Source organism: Alexandromys fortis, unplaced genomic scaffold, assembly GCF_014885135.2.
Source record: "Alexandromys fortis isolate MF-2015 unplaced genomic scaffold, M_Fortis_MF-2015_v1.1 scaffold_3, whole genome shotgun sequence".
In the NCBI taxonomy this organism is placed as follows: Eukaryota; Metazoa; Chordata; class Mammalia; order Rodentia; family Cricetidae; genus Alexandromys; species Alexandromys fortis.
In genome coordinates this window covers 14264722-14282221 of record NW_026067909.1, presented here as the reverse complement: position 1 = coordinate 14282221, position 17500 = coordinate 14264722, and the positions used below count along the sequence as shown (strand labels likewise).

The window sequence follows — 17500 nt, the reverse complement described above, 5'->3', positions numbered from 1 at the left end:
TATGTAGAAGGGGCTGGGCCAGACCTGGTGGGAGAGAAAACTGCAACTGTCCCGCTGGGATTAATTACCCTTTTATTAGCACAAAATTACACCAACCCAGGAGTCCAGGGCCCAGGTTAAGTGGCAACGCCCCCAGATTGGCATGCCCCAAGCTTCCTGAGCAAATCCAGAGGGGCTGGTGGCTGTGAGGCTCCCAGAAGGCCTTTTCCTTCCAAGTGAAAGGGACAGATCCGGGCGTAGGTTGGAGAACCGCCCCGGGGACATGTGGAGGCGGCCTGAGGCCGTGGAGCTCTGGTATCCCACTGGCCAGCTGCAGCTCACTTTTCAAAGTAGGGCAGATAGAAGAATTGGAAGCCCCGGTGGCCCTTGACAGCGCAGTAGATGAAGATCACGTGGTAAACTGAGGGGCGGTGTCTGTCAGTAGGTGGATCTGGCCCCGCCCCACCCATGCCCCGCCCCACCTCACGTCACACTCTCACCTCCCGGGACTAGCAGCAGGAAACCTGGCACGAAGATAATGGCGCTGGAGACACCTGAAGCAGGAAGAAATGGACAGCTCAGGACTAGGGGTCCCTAGGGGCGATGGCTGCCCGGGAAGGCCTCCCTCTCTCCTAGAAGGTGGCTGATTTGTGCTAGAAGTTGGGAGGGTTTGCCGAGGACCCAGGCAGGAGGGGCGCTCACCTGGAGAGGGGGCCACCTCCAGTCCCACGCCGACCAGGATAAGCACTGTACACACATGAGGTTGTGGAGGGAGGGGTGAGGGTAAGGTCTTCCACACCCGACTCTCAGCCCGGCTCCCACCTGATGTATCTCCTACCTAAACTGATGCCCCCTGGCAGAATATCTTCCCGGGATGCTTACCAGGCTGTTTTCAGGGCAGCATACTTGGCAGACCCTGGGAAGTAGCTATGAAATGGGAGTTTCTACTGCTGTTTGGTGTGACTTTCAGTCACTCGACAGCCACTTACAGAACACCCTCTGCATGCCAGGTACCAAGAATTCCATCATAAAAAGGCAGATGGGGCCTTGCATGGTAATGGATGCTCTTAATCACAGTATTCAGGAGGGAGAGGCAGACAGATTTGTGAGTTTGAGACCAGCTTCATTTACATATGGAGTTCCAGTACAACCAGGGCTGTTTCCCCCAGCCAAAAAAAAAAAAAAAAAAAAAAAAAAGGCAAATGGGGGGCAGCAAGATGGCTCAGTGGGTAGAAGAGCTTGCCCTTGGGCCCAGGTGGTGGAAGCAGAGAACTGAATCTTACAATTATCCTCTGACCCCCACCCCCACCCTTGGACTGTGGCATGCACGCGCCCTCCTTCTATCCCTGAACACATACAAAGAATTAAGGAAATGTAATAGAAAGGCAGATAGGTGCTTGTCTAGCAGCCCTTCTTACTGGAGGGACCAACAAGATCCACGTGTAGAAAGAGGTCTATGGGAGCCTGAAGCAACTGCCTCACGTCAGCCGGGAGCAGTAACATGGCATTGCCAGGCCCCGAGCTATGCGTTCTGTGCGGTGCCTTCATAGAACACCTCAGAAGGGGGTTCACACTCACTCCCTGCCCCTGGCTCAGGGCTTTGGCTTCTGCTTAGAGTAAACATCTTTTTCTAATTCCCTAGAGCTCTTGGTGGCCATCTGGTGATCCCGAGGCTTGGCAGTCACAGGTGTGGGTATAAATCCCAGCTCATCCTCCTCCAGCTGCCACCTGAGGAAGCCCCTCTGCAGTCCGAGCCTGTGTCCTTACTTCCAACGCCAGGAAGCTACCAATGCTTGCCTTGCTGGGTTGGGGAGAAGCTGGGCAGTAGATGTCACCAGTGCTAAGCTGCAGCTCTGTCCCCTGCACTCAAATATCTAGAGGTGGAGATTTGATTTCTGGCCAGGAGACCTAGCTGGCGGGGGTCTTTGATCTTCCTGGAGAAGGAAGGGAAGGGGACCTAGGGTAGCAGCCATAGTTGGTCCTTCCTTATGGCCCCCTGTTGACCTCAACCCTGGATATTCTGGGGACTTCGCATCTCAGTCCCATAAAGAAGTAGAAATATCTATTTGTGAAACTTGCCTGTGTTGGGCCTCAGTTTCCCCACTAAACAAGGTGGGGTGGAGAAAGGTCCTGGTCAGATCACAGACCCCAGAGAAAAAGAAGAAGCAGGCCTGATACCTGACCTCAGGGACACTAGTATCCTGAACCCTGGACCTGACTTCATGATCGGGCTCCAGACCCTGCCTCTCACTTGCCCCCTCTGTAAGGCAGGGAAAATGAACCTGCCAGTAGGTAACAGAAGAGATGGAAGCTGTTACCTCTCCATTCTCGGGTCCTCTGGCAGATTTATAAACAGGTCAAATTTAAAAAGAAAATAAGCCAGGAGGTGGGGTGGGGCTTGGGAGGAGGGGTGAGGTACACGCCTTTAGTCCCAGCACTCAGGAGTCGGGTCAGCTTGGTCTACAGAGCAAGTTCAAAGCTACACAGATAAACCCTGTCTCAAAAAAATAATAAATAAATAAATCTATTAATTAAAACAAAAAGAAAGTAAGCTGGCACGGTGGTACACACCTGTAACCCCAGAACATGGGAGGCAGGGGCATGGTGGTACACACCTGTAATCCCAGAACATGGGAGGCAGGGTCAAGATGATACAGTGTTCAAGAACATACTTCACTTTCTGGGCTACCTGAGACTCTGCCTCAAAAAACTTAAAAGGGGGTAGTGGAGCTAGAGAGATGGCTCTTGCAGAGGACCCAGGTTTGGTTAGCACACACACAATGACTCACAACCCTCTACAACTCTAGTTCCAGGCCATCCAATTCCCTTTTCTGACTTCACTGGAGACTGCAAGCACATGGTGCATGTACATACACATACAAAATAAATATTACACTTAATCTTAGCCAAAAGGCTGAGAAGCGATGACAAAATAAATATTAAAAATAAATTTTAAAAAACTTTTTAAAAAAGAATTTAAGCTGAGCGGTGGTGGCACACGCCTTTAATCCCAGCACTCGGGAGGCAGAGGCAGGAGGATCTCTGTGAGTTCGAGGTCAGCCTGGTCTACAAGAGCTAGTTCCAGGACAGGCCTCCAAAACTACAGAGAAACCTTGTCTCAAAAAAACCAAATAAAATAAAATAAAATAAAAAGAATTTAAAAAGTCCAAGTCAGGTTCCAGTCTCACTCACCCTTTGTGACTCTTGGGACAGATGATCAGGACCCTGGGGCTCAGTTCTAACAGGGAAGCCCAAAATGCTAGGTGGCTACAGAGCCTGCTTATGGGAGGGAGGGAAGACAGGCCATCAGGACACTCACCTAGCCCCAGCAGCAGGAGCAGAAAGGAGGCCAGAACTACCCTTCGGTTTTTCTGGATCAAAGGATGTTGGGTCCAGCTGGGTGGCAGGAAAGAGGGACAGATGTCAAGGAGGGGAAGCAGGTGGGGAGCCAGGGCTGGCTGGCAGGCAGAAGCAGCTGAACTCCGAGTGAGGGGCTCTCACCTGCAGCAGGCATTGTAGGAATGCTGGGTGGTGTTGCTGATGGTGCTGAAGGACCACTGAGAGCTACGGATGGACATGCGCCCAGAATCCCTGAGGGACAAAAGGATGGGGAGGGAGAGAGAAAGAAGACCATAGAGTCAAGATAAAATGGGTGTGTGTGCAGGGGCTGAGACAAAACCCTGCAGGATAGAGGGCCCCAAAAGGGGACAAGCTTGGGGGTGAGTGAATTATAGAGTGGGGTGTGTGTTAAGAGAAATGAAAGAGGGAAGGAGGGGGGTGAGTTAAACTGAGGATTCCTAGGAGATGGTAAGTTGGAGGCACTGGGCACTAGGGTAAGGTGACCCAGCTGGCCAGGCGATCCCAGGAGGGACTCCTTATAGGACAGATGAGTACAGTGGGGTGGGGACTGGGCAGATTTTTGCAGACAGGAGTTAGAGACATGGGGCTTGGGATGAAGGGTGGGTCCCCACCTGGCCCTGACCTTGTGCTGACGCCCCCATCGAGCTCTGAAGAGGCCTGGGCTCCGTCCTCATCATTTTCCAGGTTCTGTTGCAGAACACAAGGTTCAGAGAGGTTGCTGTGTTTGGGCCTTTTCACTCCCCTCTGGGGAGAGGAGAAAAGGTGCCAGCCAGACAACTGCTGCCTGGCATGTCTGGCAGGTGCTCTCCTGCCTCTCCCTGCCCTCCCAGCACAACCGGTTTGATGACAGAAACTGAAACCCAGATAGAAAGTAGGTGTCTGCTGGGGGCTTTGCACAGAAGTCAGCGGGAGTGGGTGGAGAGCTCTTGCTGACTCTCACCATGGATCCCAGGAGCAGGTGAACACCCAAATGGGGTTCTTGGAATTTTTCTGGGGTCCAACAGAGAGGTTCTGGAATTGGTGTAGCAGAGCACGGGTCTCTAATTCCCATGTTTCAAAGAGCGCTAGGGATGGGGGAGGCTATCTGGGACAATGATTTATGGTGTAGTTGAAGTCAAGAGATGGGCAAACACGTCAAGTGTGGCGGTCCTCCACTGCCAGGATGAGTCTCAAAACAGGATGCAGATTTTACCTAGGTCGTGTAGCCTGGGGCTCAAGGGATGCTGCAAGGAATGGCAAGGTCTGGCTTAGATACGAAATGCTCCCCAAACCCAGAGGGGTGGTACTGGGGTGTCACTCTCCAGGATGGGTGGACTCTCCACTGTTGCTGAGGTCTGAGTTCTTTGGTCCGGGCTTGTGGCTCTCCAAAGCTGCATGGGGACCGAACTCGAGTTCAGAGGGCAAGGCCGTAATTCTGGATGAGCAGACACGACTGGGGAAAAGTTTCCCGCTCCGTTGGGGTCTCTAGGCAGAGTCTCTGGAATTAGGGTTCTCGGGGGCCCGGCATGGAGTCCCGCCCTATCCCGGACAGAGGGTGAGATGGGCCGGGCCGTTCACCTGGTAGCGCAGCCGGGACTGCTTGTCTTCATCAGCCACCTCGAACCTGGACCGGCGGTCGAAGTGCAGCGGCCCGAAGCGGGCGACCCCACTGGACTCGGGCCCAGGCCCCGCGTCCTCCAGGCTCAGCTCGAAGGCGTCATCGATACTGAACTGGGGTCGGGTGGCGCTCATGGCCCCCGCCCGCCTAGGCGCCCAGCGCCGCCGCCATCTGAGCTCGCCTCGGCCCCGCCCACCAAACAGGTCCCGCCCCCGGAGGCCCCGCCCCTTCGCTCTAGGCGAGAAGTCCCGCCCTCTACAACGGCCCCGCCCTGCCCGCTCGTTCTCCATAGGCCTGAGAGGCGGAGCGCCGAGTTGATTCGGGATCACGTCAGCGTCTCGCGGGAGGCGGAACCCGCGGCGCCACCTAGAGGCTGCGTTGGTGAGCGACAGCCCGGACTGTGACCAGACACAATTTAGATTCCCGCTTGCAGGGGCGGGAAGGAGGGAGGAGTGCCCACGCCAGCGGCTCAGGCCTCAAGGTGTGGCCTGAATACCGGTCCTGTGCCTTCGAGACTTTTGGACCTGTTCCTCCATGCTACTCACCACGGCTTCCGGTGGAGTGTTCTTGTCATTTTGCAGATATAGAAACTGAAGCTCAGCACTTACATGGCTTCCTCGAATTCAGAATTCACGAGGCAGGCAGAGTGATTTTTTTTTTTTTAAAAATTCTTTCTCGCACCACGTTTGCACTCCTTTCTATCTTAATTTTTCTTGGGAGAGGGTCTATGTAGCTCAGACTGGCCTTGTACTCTGAATCTTTCTGCCTCAGCTTTTCTAGTACTGTGATTACAGGCATACACCAACCACCATGATCTGTGTGTGTGTGTGTGTGTGTGTGTGTGTGTGTTTTAAAACAAGATTTCTTGTAGTGCATGCAGCTGATTTCAAACTCTCAAACTCAATGTGTAATGGAATAATGACCTGGAACTTTTCCTGCTTCTGCTGCCATCTTGTATCACCATGCCTGGTTTATTCCATGACGGCAATTGAGCCTAGGGTCACTGAATCGTAGACAAGCATGTGTGTGTGTGTGTGTGTGTGTGTGTGTGTGTGTGTGAGTTCCAGGCTGGCCTCAGACTTTCAATGCTCCTGCCTCATTCTCCCATCACTGTGTTTGAGTGGTGGCTTCTATGTATGTGGTGCATGTGCACATGCGAGTGAGTACCAGCCGACTCCAGAAGACCATGTCCCTTGGAGCTGGAATTGAACCCAGGTCCTCTGCAGGAGCAGTACTTGTTCTTAATTCTCGAACCATTTCTCTAGCCCCTAGTTTTTGTTCACTGCTCTCTCCTCAGTGCCCAGGAGTGTTTGGAACTGAGTTCATGTTCAGTAAATAAATACAGGACTGAGTGGGCAGGTTGCCAAAGTGGAGCATCTGGGATCTGAACCCACATCTTCCTAGCTCACAAAGTTTTTGTCCCCCGTGCCCACCCACGCTCTCATTTTATGATCTCCTATAAAGAACTTAGGCGACTCCGTTTCTCAGTTTATGCACCTCCTTACAGTGAATGAGGCTCCCATCCAGTTATGGTGGTTCATTTTTCCCTCATCTTCCTCCTCGCCTCTCTGGGCTTCAGCCAACCGTGCCTGTCCTGTCCCACACACGGCACTGTCTCCTGTGTGGTGTGTTTGCAGTTCACAAACATGGTGTCACGTACCAAGCTCATTCTGTTGTTTACATTTTTCTGTTTTTCCACTCAGTGATAATGGCTTCCACATGCATCCTGATGCTGTCTCTACCAGTCATAGGCACGGTACCAGTTGGGCTCCCAGCACGTAGCCCCACAGGGACCCCACTCAGCTTGACCTCATGCACACATCGCTGCTATCTCCTGTGCAGGGTGGGAGGATTCCTCTTCCAGCAGGAGGATGTCCAGGCCATGGGAATTTACCCTGGCAACTTCACAGAGCTTGCAGATGCTCTCCTGAGCTGTGGTGAGTTGATATCATCCATCTTGAGGCTTCTGGCTTTTTCTCAGGCCCTGGTATGGTTCTTCTGCCTCGGCCTCTTTGAGGATGGGATTACAGGCCTATGTCACTACCCTTAGTTTTCTTCCCTCCTCCTTTCTCTCCTCCCTCTTGGTCTCCCTATTTATTCATGTATTTGCTTATTTATTCTGCGTGTGCACACAAGCATGTATGTGAATGCATATGCCCTGGCACACGTGTACGTCAGAGGAGGACTCAAAGGGAGTCGGCTCTTTTTGTCCACCGTGTGGCTTCAGGGGGGTCTACCTCGGATTGTCAGGCTCTGTGGCAGATACTTTTACCAGATCTCCCGTCTCTCTTCCCTCCCCCTTCTTCTTTTTAAGATTGATATTTATGTGTATTAGTCTTTTACCTGCATGCATGTGTGTGTATCACATGTGTGCCTGGTCAGAAGAGGGCGTCAGATCTCCTGGAACTGAAGTTATCAATGGTTGTGAGTGACCATGCAAGTGCTAGAAACCAAACCCCAGTCTTCTGGAAGGGCAGCAGGTGCTCTTATCCTCAGAGGCATCACCCTACCTGTCCAGGGCTTTTCCCATTGACATAGCTCACTAGTCTTAGTGATGAATACTTCTCATGTTAATCCAGTCTTACATCGTTGGGGAAAACCCGACTGGATCTTCAGTTTGTCTTCTGTGTATGGAACAAAATTCATTCTGGAAACAAAATTTGTCCTTGAAGTAAAATACACGTTATGTATACATCACATCAACACTCCCTCCTCAGTTTCAAACTGTACAGTTCTGTTATGTATTCACAGTATTGTGCGGCAAGTCTCTAGAGCTTTGAAATTCTGCAAAATAGAAACTCAGTTCTTACTTAAATAACATCTTCCCCATTACCACCCCACAATTCTACTTTCCCTCTTCAAACTAGCTGTTCAGACACCCCAGTAATCATGATTGTACAGTATTTTTGAATGTGTATGAGTGTTTGCCTACACGTATGCATGTGTATTACATACATCGGGTGCCTATAGAGGCCAGAATGCTCTGTAACTGGATTCACAGAAGGTTATGAGCTGCTATGTGGGTGCTGAGAATCGAACCCCTACTCTCTGAAAGAGAAACCAGTGCTCTTAACTGCTGAGCCATCCCTCCAGTCCATACAGTATTTTTTCACAACTGTATTTCTCTGAGAATACTGATATGTTTATGGAAAGTGTACTCTGCTTAATTTGTGGATATGCATGCTGGAGAAAGAACCCAAGGCCTCTCACATGCTAGATAAGTTTTTAATTCTGGGTTACACCCTCAGCCCCTAGATTAATATTTCATTACTTTTTCTATCTATATATTTCTCTTTCCTGCTGTGGCATATACTTATTTGGCTCATGGATCAAAGTAAATCAGCCATGTTGGTCAGCTTTCATTCCTGTTTGACTTTCTGGAACATAAGTACAGCAGACCACTTTTTACTAAAATTTGGTATAGCTTGCCCATGCTCTCTGTGTTGGTAAAAACAAACAAGCATGTTTCCCCTTCCCTTCAGAAGCCTTGCCCCTCTCTGAGGACTTCTTACTGGGAGATGAACCAGTACAAATATGAGAGGCATTTAGCGCCTGGGACTCATGGGAAAGACGGTAACAGGCGCTGCAGAGGCCTGGAGACTCCCTTACCTGTGAGAGCGGGAAAGTCTCACAGCTGTTGTTTACAGCTAGAGTCCCGCGGGGAGAGAAAGACGGTTTCACCCCCTAAGTAGCTCTTTCCCTTGGTATTTATGGGCACCTATTATGTGTGATCACCCATAGGCTCACCCAACCCCACAAGCTGTTGGGGTTCTCATAGGGATACTGACCCTCAACTCGCTTTGAACAGGTGGGGTTGGGTTGGGGCTAAGCATGTTCAAGCAAGTGGTCTACCACTGAGCTACATCCCAGCCCAGTCCTCTTCCTATTGTTTGTAAGACAGGGTTTTATGTACCCCATGTTCGGCTATGTATAAACAAGGATGACCCTGAACTCCTGATTCTCTTGCATGCCACCTTCAAAGCAATGGGATTTTGAGTGTGTGTCACCACACTAGACTTTCTTTCCCTTTTTCTGAAAAAATAGTCCAGAATCTTTATAAGTCATAATTTATGCTAAGTACGCAAAATAAACGGGTCAAAAGGGAACACATGGGTGAATTTTTTTTTTTCCTAACTGGAATGCCGTTAATAGGGCATCTACAACTTAAATGGAATGGCACCCAGCTTCAGTCCCAGTGAAGCCAACAGCACAATTGCTGGGGGAGGTCCCGACCGCGCCCCACTGGCCAATCAAGCCCCGCCCCTAGGCAGATTCGGGTCCCGCCCCCGGCGCTGCGTTAAAGCCGCTGCGCAGAGAGCCAATCGCGGCTCTATTCTTCATTTCCTCCCTTTTTGGCTTCTGCCCTCAGCCAAAATGGCGCTTGCTCAGAAGCTGCCGAAGCTATAGGAGTTGCCGAAGCAGGTCCGGAAGCTACCGAACGAGTCCGGAAGTTGCCGAAAGAGAGCAGCGGGGAAAGAGGATGGCGGATCTCATCGCAAGACTTCGAGAGGACGGGATCCAAAAGCGTGTGATACAGGAGGGCCAAGGAGAGTTGCCTGACTTTCAGGATGGCACTAAGGTTCGTGTCCATCATTTCTCCCCTTCCCCCTCTCTTCTGAGGTGCAGTGCGCATGCCAGGCGGGAGGAGGCCGTAGGTGAGAGGTTGCGCATGCCCAGAGAGCAGCCGCCAGTCACCCTACCTCTCACAGGCTGAGCTCGACGCTGATTGGTCTGGATTTAAGTGGGAGTAAATTCAGATCTGTCTATCCCGCCTCTTGGCTTTGCTTTAGTACAGCGTTGGACAGGGGTGGGTGTCAGTCATCTCAGACTGGTTTGGGGGAGGGTGTGAGCTCAGTGCTATTACTGGGGCCTGAAGGTTCAAAGTTCACGCAGTTTATGAGTAAAGGGCCTTCTGAAACCATCAAGAACAACTGTTATTATTTAGATGGGAAGACCCTGGAACTCGAAAACCCAAAGAGTCCTAGAGATCTAGTTTTCCAGATCAAACCCCTTTGTCAACTTTCTGATAGTAGCATCGCGTTTCTATCTAGGCACCAAGCTCAGGTGCTTCCTCCCTGAACCACTCCATATCTCTAGGCGTCCCTGCTCTGTTGATGTCATCTCTAATCACTGTTGTGGGCTGATACCAGTAAAGACAAAAGCAAGAATTAAGTGAAAGGCTTCCCCAATGTAACAGCTCTGCCCTGGCAGGAGAGAACTTCCCCCAGCGAACTTGTTACAGCTTGGCTCGTGTGTTCCGGAGTGTAGCAACTCCGCTCTGCTAGGGGAAGCTTTTTCCAACTAAAGAGTAACAGCCGTGTTCTGCTCTGTCTCTGCCTTTCCCAGAGAAGTTTGTATAATGTCTCTGTGCTGTTAGGGGAAGGCTCCCTCAGTGAAAGTGTTACAGCCCTGCTCTGCTCCTACGAAGGGTCTTCACCCAAACCGCATACAACAGATTTATTGGGAGGGAAGAATCCAGGAGAGTGGCTGCCTCTTCCAGGGTGGAAAAAGAGTAGCAAACTGAACAGGTGCAGGGCTTCTTAGGGGTGGAGTTTTCCCTGGGAGAGGAGGGATTGGTTAGTTTTCCCTGCTCAGGGGATTGGTTAGTTTGGTTGGTCCGGGGCAGATGACTGATTTCAAGGCCAAACTGTGTTTCTCTCACTGACCATTTTTGGCCTTTTGACTCTAGTTTTGGGGCCAGGGTGTATTTCTTTCACTGGCTCTGATTCTAGGGTCAAAGTGTGTTTCTTTGGCACTGATTTCAGAGTCACTGTGTGGTTCTTTGGGTCTGGGATCAGGGCTAAAGCATTTCTTTCACTGGCTTGAGTCTCAGAACCAGGTGGGTTTCTTTGGCTGGCCCTTTTATTCTACAGATTCTAGATGGAACAGACTAGAATAAAATAAGGATAGAGAAAACTGTGAGCGGGGGTACCCAGTAAACAGGAACAGGCAGGGTTAAACCGTCATGAGGGGTTTGGAGGTGGGGGCGATCTCCTGCTGGTGAGTTAGCTCAGTGGGTAAAGGAAGGCACTTGCTGCCAAGACTGCTGATGACCTGAGTTGGGATCCCTAGGGCCCAGATGGTAGATGATGCACTATGCACATATGTGCCCCCAGTTGAATAAATAAATGTAATTTAAAAATATCACCAGGGTTAGGGATGTGACTTAGTGGTAGAGTACATGTCGAGGCCTTGGATTTCATGCCCAGAAGGAAGGAAAAGGAAAAAAGCCCAACTAGCCGTGAGCATTGTGGTACATGTTCATAGGTTTATCTTCCACGATGCTAAACAGATACTGTTGATTCAATTTTACTGATGTGGAAACTGACTTCAGAGAGGCGGCACAGCCATGGAACAGTTGAGTGTGGGCTCAGCTAACCATATCCTGTTGAGATTTCCGTGTCAAGCTCCCTCCTGTCTGCCCTCACTCTAGCCTGATCTTATCTAGAGTCAACGGTTTGAAATGACTCCTTGCCCAGATTCTTCTCATGTGTGGAGGTCTGGCTCTCCTTGCCCCACTGATCTTGATGTTGGAATGGCACCACAATCTTTTTGTGTGTTTGTTTGGTTTGGTTTTTCAAGACAGGTTTTCTCTGTGTAGCTTTGGTAGTCCTGGAACTTTCTGTAGCCCAGGCTGGCCTTGAACTCAGAGATCTGTCTGCCTCTACCTCCTGAGTGCTGAGATTAAAGGTGTGCACCTCCTTGCACCACAGTCTTAATCTGCTCCATCTGTGCTGATTCCAGTCGACATCAATTCAGGCAGAGTTGCCTTTTTCCCTGGGTTATACCGTCCATCTTGCCCCCTCCTCCTATCCTTGTTGCTCTTAAAAGTGATCACATTGCAGCCACAGAACCTAAGTTGAATTATGTTTCACTTCTGCCAGGTGCCACCCAGTAAAACCGAGTAAAACTCAGGGTCTTACCATATCCTCTATGCCCCTTGGAGTTCATCTCTGCTCATCCCGGGACTCCATGGAGTCTATACTCAGCGTTCACTCTGCCCTGTGGCACTGGCCTTGCTGCGTTTGGACACCTCACATGTTGCCCCACTGTGTGGCTTTTGTACCTGTTGTTCCTTTGGCCTAGAAAATTCCTACCTGAGTCCCTGCCTAGCTCACTCTTTTCTTTATTCATTTCAGAGCTTTGCTTAAAATTTGCATCCTTGGAGAGCCCCACCCCCTCACATCCCCAGTTGTTTAACTTTTTTTTTTTTTGCTCAAGATGCTTAAAAAAAAAAGGAAGAAAGTAAGAAAAGTCCCCTTCATCTTTCATAGCATAAGCTCTGTCTTACTCTTTCTGTATTCTAGAAAGACAATGAGAGCTCAGCGGGTCTGTGGCTTCTGTGTGGTTTACTGCTGTGTTTGTGTCTTGCACAGATAGCAGGAGCTCAGTAAGTCCTTGTTGAAAGCATGGTTGGAAACGGGCTCTTGTCTCAGCCCTGTCACCCAGTAGCCACCCAGTAGCCCTGTGCCTGGGCCTCTTACTTCTCTGCCCATGGCTTAGCTCTCACTGAGATGGTGGAATAAAGCCAGGTACAGAATTAGCTGGTGGTCCGAGGAGAGCTTCATCCCTTGTCCCATCTTTAGAAGCCAGGCTAGATCTGACCTTGCTGAAGTTTTGTATCTTTGCCTGATTTCCCATGTGGTCCTGCAGGCCACATTCCACTTTCGGACCCTGCACAGTGATGACGAAGGTGCCATACTAGATGACAGCCGAACACGTGGCAAGCCCATGGAGCTCATCATTGGCAAGAAGTTCAAGTTGCCCGTGTGGGAGACCATTGTGTGCACCATGCGTGAAGGGGAGATTGCCCAGTTCCTCTGCGATGTCAAGGTATCAGTTTTGGGGTCTATACATTTGTCTGGCCATGCCCTGTAGCCCCTGCCCTGGCTTAGCCACTCCAGACTAAGCTGGGAGGTGGTAGCACATGCCTTTAATCACAGCACTTTCTCTAAACTGCCACCAGTCTCCTGACTTGCATCCTGGCCACTATTCCATCTTTTTCTGTGCATGAACCAGCCAGGGAACTCCTTAAGTGCAATGACCCATAGGACCCATTTACTCAGACTTCTGTGGCTCTTGGTCACTATTAGGATGGAGCATGTGTGGCTGTACACATGTCCCTTTGGAGTCTGGTCCCTGGTCATGTCTCCTCAGGTGCATCCCCTTGCCCTTCCTTTTCATTCATTTCCTGTAGCCTCACATTTCAAGCCCAGTTCCTGGTCACCATCCCTGGGAAGCCTGTCTGCTAGGGGTTTCCTTGAGCCTCCTCTGGGTCCTCCAGCCCCATACCTGCTTGGTCAGGATCTGGCCTTCTGTCTGGTTGCACCTATGCCCGATGGGAACTGCCCTCTCCTATCTCTTGCTTCCAAATGGAGCCAACCCAGAGTGCTATGTCCAGAAACATCTGCATGTGAATGTCTGCTCATCAGTCCACCACATGCAGAGAACAGCGGACAGGACGGGGGTCCGTTATGTGATTTCCACCATCTCTGCATCCTTCTCAAGGGAAGAATTCTAGGTTAAATCTTCTGTTCCCATCTTCCTGGAGTCGTGTTCATTGTGGTGGGGATTGAAGCCAGGTCATTGCACATGCTAGGCAAGTTATGTTACCTCTGAGCTACATACCCAGCCTCACTCTTTAGAAGCAGGTTTTTTTGTTTTGGTGTGTGTGTGTGTATGGGTGCCCTGCTCTACTCTTCAGAAGCAGGTGTTTGTTTTAGGGTGTGTGTGCCCTGGACTGGCTTGGGAACTCCAGGTATACCCCTGTCCCTACCTCCCAGCGTTGGATTTGCAGGCACACTGGGACCCACACTCGGCTTTTACATGGGTACAGTGAACCTAAATGCAGGTGCTCACGCTTTACCCTTTGAACCATCTCCCCAAGCCCTGATTTTTGTTTTGTTTTGTTATTTTGGACCTCTGTATTACCCAAGATGCTCTTGAACCCCTGGACTCAAATGGTCCTCCAGCCTCAGCTTCCTGAGTAGATGGGATAATAGGTACACCAAAGTACCAGGTAGTGTTGTTCGTTTTTTGACTCTTTGGGGACCCATCACCCAGCTCCCCAATAAATATATGGAGACTTAATCTTACTTATGAGTTCCTGGTCTTAGCTTGGCTTGTTTCTAGCCAGCTTTTTTAACTTAAATTATCCCGTTTCTCTTGCCTCTGGACTTTTTACTTTTTTTTTTTTTTTTTTTTTTTGGTTTTTCGAGACAGGGTTTCTCTGTAGCTTTGGAGCCTGTCTGTCCTGGAACTAGCTCTTGTAGACCAGGCTGGTCTCGAACTCACAGAGATCCGCCTGCCTCTGCCTCCCTAGTGCTGGGATTAAAGGCGTGCGCCACCACCGCCCTGCGTACTTTTCTTAATTCTATACATCTCTTTACTTCTTACTCAATGGCTGACTGTGTGGCTGGCTCCTGGCATCCTCCTCTCCTTTTCTCCCTCCTCTCTCTCCCCACCCCCAGCCTAGATTTCTCCTATTTATTCTCTCTACCAGGCAGCCCCACCTGTTTCTCTTTCCTGCCTAGCTATTGGCTGATAAGCTCTTTATTAAACCAATCAGGTGTTTTTAGACAGGGGGAGTAACACAGTTTAACAGACTTAAAACAAATGCAACATAAAAGAATGCAGCCTGTCTTTGCATCATGAAATATACCCCAGCATAAATGAATGAGACACATCTTAAACTAATATTCCACAACAAGGTAGCTCCTCCGAGGATTGGTTTTTGTTTTTGGAGACACGGTCTCTTTCCGTAGTCCTGGCTGTCCTGGAACTCGCTCTGTAGACCAGGAAGGCCTTGGGTTTGCTGCCAAGGTGTGTGCCACCACTCCCAGTTCTCCTGGGGATGTGAAGTTGCTGCCCTGCTCTCAGCTCTGAGATGAACCTTGGCATGAATGGGAGTGGGGTGGGAGAAGGAAGAGATGGTGCTGGGAACAGGATGTGGTAATGAGCTGGCTTGTGGGATGCATCCCTAAGGAGAGAAGGGGGAAGGGACAAAGAGGAGAGACTAATATTGGATCTAGGACAGGACAGGAGACAGAAGTGAATTGTGGGTCTGTCTGTTTGTGGGCTGGGCAGGTGCTGAATTTGGTGGCCAGAGAGCATGGCAAAGCTGAGGACTTTACTTAGAGAGTACGCTGAGAGGGTAGAAAGGCACCAGAGGAAGCCGGGCAGTGGCAGTGCACGCCTTGACTCCCAGCACTCAGGAGGTAAAAGGCAGCTTGGTCTACAGAATGAGTTCCAGGACGGCCAGAGTGGCACAGAGAAACCCTGGGTTTTTTTTTGGTTTTTTTTTTTTTTTTTTTGGTTTTCCTGGAACTAGCTCTCGTAGACCAGGCTGGCCTCGAACTAACAGAGATCTGCCTGCCTCTGCCTCCCAAGTTCTGGGATTACCACTTGGCAAGAAACCCTGTTTTGAAAAACAAAAAACAAAGGCACCAGAGGGAAAGACCCTCCTGTTTCTGAGCAGGCAAGGGCTGGGGCTCGACCAGTTTTCCTTGTCTGAATGGTGATGGTTAGGCGTCTTTGTGCCCAGTGACCACCTGCACACATTGACAGAGCCTCTGCTGCCCTCCTGCAGCACGTAGTCCTCTACCCACTGGTGGCCAAGAGCCTGCGCAACATCGCTGAGGGCAAAGACCCCCTGGAGGGCCAGCGGCACTGCTGTGGAATCGCTCAGATGCACGAGCATAACTCCCTGGGTCATGCGGACCTGGACGCCCTGCAGCAGAACCCTCAGCCCCTCATCTTCCACATTGAGATGCTGAAGGTAAGGCCCCTCCTGCTGATGCCGAAGATGAGCCCTGGGCCTTCCTCCCTGCTGGCTGCTACACCCTGCTGTCCTGAGTTGGTCTGCTGTGGAAAGGGGAAGGATAGGAAAACTGCGTGGAAGCTCCTAGGGCCCCGCGCTTCCCCTCAGGCCTCAGTGATCACCTCTCTGGGGAGGACTGACAGCCACCTTGACTCTCGTCCTTTGTCTGTGACCCATCTTTTCCTCCACAGCTGGCCGTGCTTTGAAGGTACTCGGGGTTTAGGTAGTTCCTTCTGTCCACCTAGGTTATTTTCCATGGAACATAAGCTCTGCCAGGGCATGGGTGTTAGCCATCGTCTTCATTGCTATGGTCTTAGTGCCCGATGAGTGTGTGCTGGAGATCAGTGGACAAATGACTTGGTTTCCAGCATCTGATGTCAGAGACCCGGCCAGCCTAGGGTTTGCTGCCAATCAGGTTTGCTGCAGAGGACTCTGAGGTGCCCCATGGGCTCTGCCTTGAATTCATCCCTGCCCTGGCAGGTGGAGAGCCCTGGCACATATCAGCAGGACCCATGGGCAATGACAGATGAGGAGAAAGCTAAGGCAGTGCCACTCATCCACCAAGAGGGTAACCGGCTATACCGTGAGGGGCAGGTGAAAGAAGCCGCTGCCAAGTACTACGATGCCATTGCCTGTCTCAAGAACCTGCAGATGAAGGTATACCCCAGAGGCTGCAGTGTGTGTGTGGGGGGTTACCCCAGAGGCTGCAGTGTGTGTGTGGGGGGGTTACCCCAGAGGCTGCAGTGTGTGTGGGGGGGGTTACCCCAGAGGCTGCAGTGTGTGTGTGTGTGGGGGGGTTACGGGGAGAGCCAGGGCAAGGTCTCAGTGTCTCCACTTTCCTTGCCCCCACACACCCCAGGAGCAGCCTGGGTCACCTGACTGGATCCAGCTGGACCTACAGATCACACCACTGCTACTCAACTACTGCCAGTGCAAGCTGGTGGCCCAGGAGTATTACGAAGTGCTGGACCACTGCTCCTCCATCCTCAACAAGTACGACGGTGAGCTCCACACCCCGTGGCAGTCCAGAGCGGCCTCTTCCTGGGTCTAGCTCTCAGCTTTGACATTTCCTCATTTTGAGGTCCCCACAAGCGCCTGAGCAGAGCCTCTATCCCAGGCTAAGGGATGTGTCCAGGAAGTGTGAGTGGTGAATGGGGTGGGGCAGTGTTGGGATGTTCAGATTAGAGCAGGTGTCTGATGGCAGACCCAGGTGCCAGGACACAGGCTGGCCAGTCTCCTCTCATGCCTTTTGCCAGCCTTCTGCTTTCTGGTGTCCCTGCAGACAATGTCAAAGCTTACTTCAAGCGGGGTAAGGCCCATGCTGCTGTGTGGAATGCCCAGGAAGCCCAAGCTGACTTTGCCAAAGTGTTGGAGCTAGACCCTGCCCTGGCACCCGTGGTAAGCAGAGAACTGCGGGCCCTGGAGACACGCATCCGGCAGAAGGACGAGGAAGACAAAGCTCGCTTCAGAGGCATCTTCTCCCACTGACAGGGCAGTCCATCCTGCCCTGCCCAGCCCATTGCTGCCACCACCTGTCCACCCCCACTGCCACCTCCCGCTTCTGTGTATATAAAGGCCTTATTTATCTCTCTGGTTTGCAGAGCTAATCTGTCCCAAAGGCTGGTCATCACTGGCTTAGTGGAAGGCAAAAGATCAGGGTCTCATCCTTCTTCCCCACCAGTCTGCTTTTTTAAGGTCTCTGGGAGTGTTTCTTTTTGGCCAGTACTGGGCGGCATCTGGAGCTC

General features: G+C 51.1%; 2 protein-coding genes across 5 annotated transcripts; one reads left to right on the top strand and one right to left on the bottom strand.

Annotated features, from left to right (window-relative positions):
• Nucleotides 1-55: 55 nt before the first annotated feature.
• On the bottom strand, nt 56-5149 carry Tmem134 (transmembrane protein 134). 4 transcript variants are annotated; one of them, XM_050136905.1, is made up of 7 exons: nt 4897-5148; nt 3962-4026; nt 3481-3570; nt 3299-3375; nt 682-726; nt 480-533; nt 56-400 (listed from the first exon to the last, which is right to left on the bottom strand). In XM_050136905.1, the coding sequence occupies exons 1-7, from the start codon at nt 5068-5070 to the stop codon at nt 318-320; spliced, it is 588 nt and encodes a 195-aa protein (XP_049992862.1). In that variant the 5' UTR covers nt 5071-5148; the 3' UTR covers nt 56-317. The 4 variants fall into 4 exon arrangements, with proteins under 4 accessions (XP_049992862.1, XP_049992863.1, XP_049992865.1 ...); XM_050136906.1 differs by having other exon boundaries at nt 56-365; XM_050136908.1 differs by lacking the exon at nt 682-726 and having other exon boundaries at nt 56-365; nt 4897-5149.
• A 1584-nt stretch (nt 5150-6733) lies between these two features.
• Nucleotides 6734-17349, top strand: Aip (aryl hydrocarbon receptor interacting protein). The gene is made up of 7 exons (XM_050136904.1): nt 6734-6873; nt 9306-9515; nt 12590-12769; nt 15525-15713; nt 16236-16412; nt 16615-16756; nt 17038-17349. Exons 2-7 carry the CDS (start codon nt 9417-9419, stop codon nt 17241-17243), a joined length of 993 nt encoding a protein of 330 aa, XP_049992861.1. The 5' UTR covers nt 6734-6873; nt 9306-9416; the 3' UTR covers nt 17244-17349.
• Nucleotides 17350-17500: the final 151 nt, after the last annotated feature.

Bases quoted from the DNA above. Each gene is read 5' to 3' on its own strand.
- Tmem134 (XM_050136905.1), bottom strand. From the start codon at position 5,070: ATGAGCGCCACCCGACCCCAGTTCAGTATCGATGACGCCTTCGAGCTG. The intron at 3,571-3,961 runs GTCAGGGCCAGG...TTTGTCCCTCAG, and splicing joins GATGGGGGCGTCAGCACAAG to GGATTCTGGGCGCATGTCCA. The intron at 727-3,298 runs GTGAGTGTCCTG...ATGTGTGTACAG, and splicing joins GCTCCTGCTGCTGGGGCTAG to TGCTTATCCTGGTCGGCGTG.
- Aip (XM_050136904.1), top strand. From the start codon at position 9,417: ATGGCGGATCTCATCGCAAGACTTCGAGAGGACGGGATCCAAAAGCGT. The intron at 16,413-16,614 runs GTATACCCCAGA...CACACACCCCAG, and splicing joins TCAAGAACCTGCAGATGAAG to GAGCAGCCTGGGTCACCTGA. The intron at 16,757-17,037 runs GTGAGCTCCACA...GTGTCCCTGCAG, and splicing joins CATCCTCAACAAGTACGACG to ACAATGTCAAAGCTTACTTC.